Source organism: Galeopterus variegatus, unplaced genomic scaffold (genome assembly GCF_000696425.1).
Source record: "Galeopterus variegatus unplaced genomic scaffold, G_variegatus-3.0.2 Scaffold14, whole genome shotgun sequence".
NCBI classification, from domain to species: Eukaryota; Metazoa; Chordata; class Mammalia; order Dermoptera; family Cynocephalidae; genus Galeopterus; species Galeopterus variegatus.
The window spans coordinates 786,538-794,122 of NW_007726125.1; the positions used below are offsets into that span (position 1 = coordinate 786,538).

General features: G+C 51.2%; 1 protein-coding gene across 2 annotated transcripts in view; it reads right to left on the reverse strand.

The window, feature by feature from the left end:
• Nucleotides 1-657: 657 nt before the first annotated feature.
• MAN2A2 (mannosidase, alpha, class 2A, member 2) overlaps nucleotides 658-7,585 on the reverse strand; it is a 19,162-nt gene continuing 12,234 nt past the window's right edge. The window contains exons 20-23 of one of the 2 annotated variants that reach the window (XM_008564933.1): nucleotides 6,615-6,748; nucleotides 4,552-4,746; nucleotides 4,278-4,388; nucleotides 658-3,363 (exon numbers count right to left, since the gene is read on the reverse strand). In XM_008564933.1, coding sequence (XP_008563155.1) covers nucleotides 3,211-3,363; nucleotides 4,278-4,388; nucleotides 4,552-4,746; nucleotides 6,615-6,748 — 593 coding nt within the window. In that variant the 3' untranslated portion in view covers nucleotides 658-3,210. The remainder of the gene's footprint in view (nucleotides 3,364-4,277; nucleotides 4,389-4,551; nucleotides 4,747-6,614; nucleotides 6,749-7,585) is intronic. The other variant, XM_008564874.1, reaches the window with a different exon arrangement.

Consider the following 7,585-nt stretch of genomic DNA (forward strand, 5'->3'; position numbering starts at 1 on the left):
CAGGACACTGTCTGGGCCTGGCTCACCCTGAATAGGCAAACCCAGCTCTTAGTTTGCCTGACTCTGCCCTTCTCACCATGGTTCCATCACGCCATATATAGCTTTTCCTTCTTCATGGAAACTGGACGGTTCTAAGTAGATGGATTGCCTGGAGGAATAGGATTCTATCCATTTCCAGTGGTTGAAGTTGCTTCTGTGTCGTGACCTAGATCCAGTTTTAACAGTAACCCTCAGAACTGAGGCTTCAGTGCCAGAGCTACATGGTAAAAGGTTTGCTGCTTGCCTTAAAATAGTAGGCCCATCTCCAAATGTTAGCACAAGAATCACTTGGGAGCTTGTTAAAAATGCAAGTTCCTTGGTCCCTGCTCCCAGAGATTGGTTCAAAGGTTGTGTCCCCTACGCACACAAGCCTTTGTTTCTTGCTCCTGTTACATACACATCAGTCTCAGGGCAGCTGTGGCTCTGCCCCACACCTGCATTGCAGCATCCAGGCTGAAAAAGCCCATCAGGACAGGCCACAAACCTGTACCTTCAACCAGCAATTCTGGTGATTCTGGAACACACCTTGAGAAACGCTGCCTTAAGCCGTTTTAAAAGGCTAGTGTATAGGACTAAACATTATAGTTCCTGTCAAATAACTTCACTACCAATCTAAGATCTCCAAAGATAATATCCTTTATTCTGCTAATTTCCTAGGGGTTCACAGGTTCTCCCCTATCAGTTGATTACAAATTATATTATACTAGCAAATAACACCTGCTATAACGTCATTGCCTAGCACCCTTTACTAACATAATTATAGCTCTTATTTGTGGAGCTCTTACATGTACCAGATACTATGCTAAGCACTTCCCATTCATAATCTTATTTCTTCCACTGTGATACAGACAGAATCCCATGTGTTGTGGCCTGATGCTGGCGGCAACAAGTCTAAATGACCTGGAAGAACTCAGCCCTGTCACTTGAGTCTTTAGGTAGCTGCTTGGTAGGCCCCAGTGACACTCTCTAAGGACTCCAAAACAAGCTTTTCTCCTAAAGTAGTTGTACTTACTGATTTTTTTTTAATGTGCTGCAAATATTTTCTCCTGTATCTGTCATTTTTGTTTTAACCTTGATGTTTTCCATCATACAGAAACTTCCAATATTTTTTGTGGTAAAATCTGTTTACCTTTTCCCTTATTGTTTTTTACGTTTCATGTTATATTTAGAAAAGACCTTGCCACACCAGAGGTATAAAAAAATACTTTCAGTAACTTTGTAGTGTTATTGTTTGTTTTTGTTTTTCCCCCTCTGGAACTAATTGTTGTGGAAACTGAGGTAGAACTAAAACTTTTACTTTCATAGCTAGCTAGTTGTCTCAAAGTGCTATTTATTAAATAAGCCATCTTTCCCCCCACTTAAAATACTCTTCTATCAGATACTAAATTTCTGTATACCTGGGTCTGTTTCTGGACTCTCCATCTTGTCCCAGCCATCTGTCTGACCCACTCGGGGTCACACTGATGGAATTCCTGGAAGCCTGCAAGTCCTGTGGGAAATCTGGTAGGACAAGCGCGCGCCTTCCCCTCTCAGCACACCACCCCAGCTGTCGCCTTGCAGAACCGTCTTAGTATTCTCACACATTTACCCTTCCACATGAACTTTAGAACCTGTAAACTTCCAAAAAGCACCCAATCTCACTGGAATTACATTGAATTTATGGGCTGATTTGGGGAGAAGCAAAATCTTTTCAGGAGCATGATGTGTATTGCTGAATCAACTTACAGAATACTCTTAAGAGGTCTCCAGTTGGTCCTCTTAGATTTTACAGGCAGGCAGTTTTATTGTCTACAAATAACACCAACTGTAATTCTTCCTTAGCTCCCTCATCTGCCTTTTTGCACGGGTTAGTAGTGCCAGGACATTGCTAAATAACAGCACGCCTTGGCTAGTTTCTGACTGTGATGGGAATGCCTGTGGTGTCGACTGTTTAGAACGGCATTAACTATTGACTTCTGATACAGACCTTCAGCTAGATCAGAATATTTCTTTCTAGTTGTAACTTACTAAGAGTTTTAATAAGGGATGGGTTTTAAATTTTACTGAATATCTTTTCAGCATCTATAGAAACTACCATAAATTTTTCTCTATTAATCAAAGTTGAAATGAAAGCCCATAAGCAGCCATACTGCCTCCTAATTTAGTCTACAAATCCCTAGTCCCCTGTGCCAGGAACTCAATACTTCTGTAGAAGGATGGACCAAAGGTGCAGCTTCAAGGCCTGACTGCTAGGCATGATGCTGAAAGCCTTCTCAAGTTGCCCAAGCACATGGGGTCTTGGAGGCCTCACTTTCTTTCCAGGGAAAGGAATTTTGCCAGGATCCCCCCCGGCCCCCATGATAGGAAGTAGCTTTTGGGAACAGTAGTATGCAGAGTATGGGGACCAAAGAGGAGTCAGGGAGGGTGGAGGACCCCCCACACCCCTGCCACCACCCCACAAATCAACACATAAGCCAAGTGCCCAGTTTGAGGTGGAGTTTTTGGTACCTGAAGTATCCTATAACCTCTGGCCATGACAGTCTCTAGCAAGTCCTTCCTGCCGCCCTGCAGCCCCTAGCCTGAGAGTGCAGGCCAGGTGGCACCTGGAGTGGAGCCATTACAGAAAGTGAGGCCTTTAGACTCAGGCAAAACAGGGATTCCTTCACTCTTCCACCCCAGCACTAACTCGGGGTCCCCATCCCTGTCCTCCCAGACTCACTCTGATCCTGCTCTTCACAGCAGGACATGTAGTCTCTACATAACCACAGGGTTCCCCTAGAACTAGCTCTTGCCTGCCGTGACCCTGAGGCTAAGCTGTTACCCATTTGGCCTCCCTTACCTCTGCTGTCTGCCCTTGCTTTTCCTATATCCCATTTTGGGAAAAGGATGGGTGCTGGAGCCTTGCCCAGCTGGGCAGCCACTTGCAACCGAAAGCAGAGTCTGGTGCTGCCCACTCAACCAAGAGCCTTCTTTCCCTGATCTCACTGGCGTCTGCCCTATCTACCCACCACTGGGCTTGTGGGTGGCCCCCAAACACAGAAGCTGCAATAAACAGGAAATGATGGCAGAGCCCAGTCTGTCACAGTTCTGAGAGGCAGATTGGGATGGGGTACCCAGTGTGGCTTGTCCAACCCGATCTTAATGTTAAGAGGCAGTCTCTGGACAAACTTTCTCTTCAGGCCACAAGAAGCCCTAACCCAAGCGGAGGCGAAAGGTGGCAATCTCCATGGGCTCCAAATAGATGTCAGTGCTGTTGGAGGGTGAGGCCAGAGGGTACAGTAATGTCAAGGAGGTTGGCTGCAGGAACCCCACATCCAGGCCACGAAAAACGCTCCCCAGGGCTACCTGTGGAGAGGACAGAAGGCGCAGGGTTGTGCTGGGTGCCGGTACACTAAATAATATGGCTCTCTGTCTATATAACTTGTTACCCTCTTTAAGAATCTGACAGAAGGGCCGGCCCGGTGGCGCACTGCTACAGTGCGCCGCTTGGGAGTGCGGTGGCGCTCCCGCCGAGGGTTCAGATCCCACGTACAGACCGGCCGCTCACTGGCTGAGCGAGGTGCGGGCGCAGCACCGAGGTTTGCTATCCCGTTGCCGGTCCCAGTCCGGTGCGGGCGCGACACTGAGGGTTGCAATCCGTTGCCGGTCACAAAAAAAGACAAAAAAAGGAAAAAAAAAAAAAAGAATCTGACAGAAGCTATGGCTTCTCTCAGCAACATGCCTGCATACACACGAGTTTGTGTCCAATCTCAGGGGCTCACTGAGATTTGTACAAAGCCTGTCCACAGATCTCAGGGTGGGAACTGTTTCACTGAGGTGCAAGCTCTTTGAGGACAGAGACCATGTCTTGGTTCACTTCTCAATCACTGGAGCCCAGCAAAGGATCTGGCACATGGGGGCATTTATCAGTGCCAGCTGAAACAATGAATAGAGCTCACAAAGGAAGAGCATGATGGCTTTTGGTTTTTTATTTCTGGTGTTTTCCACTTTGCTTGATAGAAGTCCCCACTCAGGAAACAAGTTCTCAAGCTATATTCTTTGTCTAGAACTTGCCCCTGCCAGGCTTGGGTAGCTTCAAAAACACGGGAACAGCTTCCCCCCTTTTCTCCAGAAAGCCTAGAGTGACACTTTCTTTTCCCATCCTGCTGCCCAACCTCTGTCCAGTCTCACCAAACTCTGGCTCCTGCCATTCCCAGGTGCTCCTTCTCCCCGCCCACCTCTCATGGGGGCTCCTCCTCCCACATCTGGGCCCCACTCACCCTGCCTTGGCTTGTGGTGCAATTGAAGCCCAGGTTCTTGGCCTCAAGGCCACAGTCAAAACCCTTGCGGTGCAGGATGAGTGCAGTCTCTGCTGAGGGTGAGGTATCCTCCTGGATGACAGACAGACAAAGGGCAGTGGAGGGTGCAGGGCCCTTCAGGGCTCAGAGAAGCAGCAGGACCTCTGCCCAGTGGCAGCACCGGGACATGGAGGAGAGTGGGTGAGGAAGGGCCAGAGTGTGGTCCCGGAGCTGCCGAGCTGAGTGGGGCACTCACCTCAGCCTGAAGCGTACGCAGGTTGAGCAGGTGGAAGTCACAGGGCAGTGAGGAAGCCAGAGGACGAAACGAACGCAGACCAGGGCCCGGGAGCTGCCTCTTGGCTACAGGCAGGGTAAGCACCGGGGTGTTCAGGTACATGGAGGTCAGGTGGCTCAGGAGAGATGGGTAGCTGGCAGAGTGGCCACCTTGGACCTGCAAGATTGGACCGAGGTGGGGGCGAGGGGGAGGAGCCAGGGTGAGGATGAGGCAGGATAGAAGCACACCCAGGTCAGTTCCTCTGCAGAGAGCCGGCATTCCTGGTGTGTCTGGACACAAGGGGGTGCTCGGGTCCATGCCCTGCACCTCCAACTCTTCAAGTGTGGCCACTTCCCATCCCTCCAACTCAGAAAGGGCGATTCCACTAGGCCATTTCTTCTCCACTTTCTGGTTTTTTGTTCCATACACTCATCATGAGCAACAAGCTCCCATCAGCAACATCTCCCACCGCACAGAGAGGTTCCCAGTGCAGGGAGGACGGAAGACAGACACAGGTAGGCTTCACCGTGGAGGAAGCGCCTCTGATGGAGAAAGTGCTCCAAGTTCCCCTGCGGTTTCCGGTGTGACACCACATCCACAGTGCCAACCTGACTCTCAGGCCTGCTGCTCCCTGCAGCTCCGCAGACGGCTCCCCTGGGTGTCACACTTGCAGGCCTGATCAGAACTCTCCTCCAAAGCTCTGCTTCCCTGTGTTCTGGATTTGTCCCTAGCTCCACTCTACTCCCAACTGCACAGAATCCCTCCCTTTCTTGTTCCATCCCACCTCTGCAGTGTCCTCACATCCACCCCCAACTTCTCCCGTCCATGGCTTCGTTCAAGCCATTGACACATTCTGCTTACCCACCCTTCTAACTGTCACCACTGTGGCTAGCCTCCTTTCCCACAGACCCACCCTGCTCCCTGCTGTCAGAATGACAGGCTGAGGGCAGAGTTCCTGCAGTGTCCACCTCCAGCTCAAATCCTTCACTCGCCTCCTGGATAAAGTCCAGATGCTTTAGCCTGGCATCCAAGGCCCTCTGCAGTCTGCCCCGACCACAAGGTGCCACTGGCCACTTGTGACCACTGAGTACCTGAAATGTGGCAAGTATGAATAAAGAATTGAACTTATTTTATTTAGCTTTTATTAACTTAAATAGCCACATGTGGCTAGTGGCTACCATACCAGACAGCACAGCTCTAGTATGAATGAACTCACTGCTATTTCCCCTTCATGCTGTCTTTCCTGCCTCCCACCCTGTGCCCTGGTTCATGTGTTTAAATCATACCCCCATTCACCAAAGCTGAGCTTGAATGACACCTCTTCCAGGAAGGTGTCCTCGATCTCCTTAGCCTACCATGGTATTTTGCTCCCTGTGACCAGTGGGACATATCTATCTTCTACCTTGTTACACACATAGCTTCTCCCCCACCGCCGCTCACAAGTAAATCCTTAGTAGAGCCAGCATTGTATGTGTTTATGCCCCTCTCAGTCCTTACAGCGTGGAAGGTTCTCAGTGTGTTTTTGATGAACAAGTGACTGAGCAGACACAGGAACTGCGGCAGGCTCTGTCACTGCTGGCTCCGACTGCAGTTACAGCTTGCTCATTCTAGTCCACCACTCCCACCGCTGACCCTTACCTCTAGTTACTGCTCCTGCTGCTGGGAAAGATCAAGCCCCTAAACAAGGCTTCCAGTTTGGAGAAAAAGCCAGGCTGGTGGGGGCAAACAAAGCCATGAGACGAACAGGTTGGGTAAAGGGTGAGAAAACACTGGGGCCAGGGGAGGACAGAGGAGGGCAGCAGAGAGGAAGATGGGAGGTGAGCGTGGGGGGCACAGGTGACAGGGTGCTGCTGGGAGAAGGGGTGCGAGGCTGCACAAGATGGGTCAGCAACACACAGACTGCCTCCCCCACCCCAGGATCAGAGGCCTACACTCTCTCCCTTGCCCACCTCCAGCTACGCTCCTTGAGCCTTAGGCTGGATCTCCCAGGGCCACCCCAGAGACTAGCTTGACCTGGATCCCTGGGCAGCTGGCCCAGACTTTACCTCACTGCCCAGGGTTCGCCGTTCTAACAGGAGGCGGAAGCGGTTGCAGGTTCTCTTGTTGTCCTTGAGCCCTTGGCCTAGGCCCCGGTTGTCATCCTGCATTAGCCGCCGGTCCAAGATCACCTCCAGCTGGCCTGGGGAAGTTAACTGTGAGCCCCTGGCCTGCCACCCCCATTCCCGAGCAGACACTGACATTTGGCAGAAGAATCCCAACCACGGGCCCTGAGGGAAAAGCCCAGTGAGAGAGAAAGAAGCTGAGTCACGCAGGAGAGAAAGACGTCATGGAACGCTAGGGCTGGCCAGGAGCTCAGGGGAGGGCTGGTCCCGTGCCCTCCACAGATGAGGAAACAAGAGGCCCAGGAAGGGGCAGGATGACCCCAGCAGTAGCCACCCATGCTCTGTGTCTGACTTAGGAGTGGCAACTGGCCCATGGGCCCAGGCAGGACTGGCTACATAAAACCAAATAAGCAAACAAATAACTGAAACCAACAGCCATCTGTAGTGTCACTGCAGATTCCCAAATCTGGGGAAGGTTTTCTCAGGGTGGGCAGATTTTGGTGTGACTAAAACACTTGCTCTCCTGCCCTTGTTCTACGCAGGGTGTCCAGGGAGCCCCAGCAGGCCAGACTCCAGCTCTGACCGCCTCATCTGTCAGGAGCGGGGCTGTGGACAGGAAAGCCAGATGGCAAATCAGGCAGAGGCTCAAATTAGGTGTCATCTGGGGCTGTCCTGGGGAAGAGAGGGCGGATGACCACCTTTGCCTTCTTTTATAGAATACACTTGGGGAAGGGGCTCACTGCAATGCTGACATGTCGGGATGAGGGTTTCCCCCAGCACTCGATTTCTTTCTTTTTTTTTTTTTTTAAAAGATGACCGGTAGGGCCGGCCCGGTGGCGCACTGGATAGTGCGCCGCTTGGGAAGCGCGGCGGCGCTCCCGCGCGAGGGTTCAGATCCCAGATACAGACCGGTT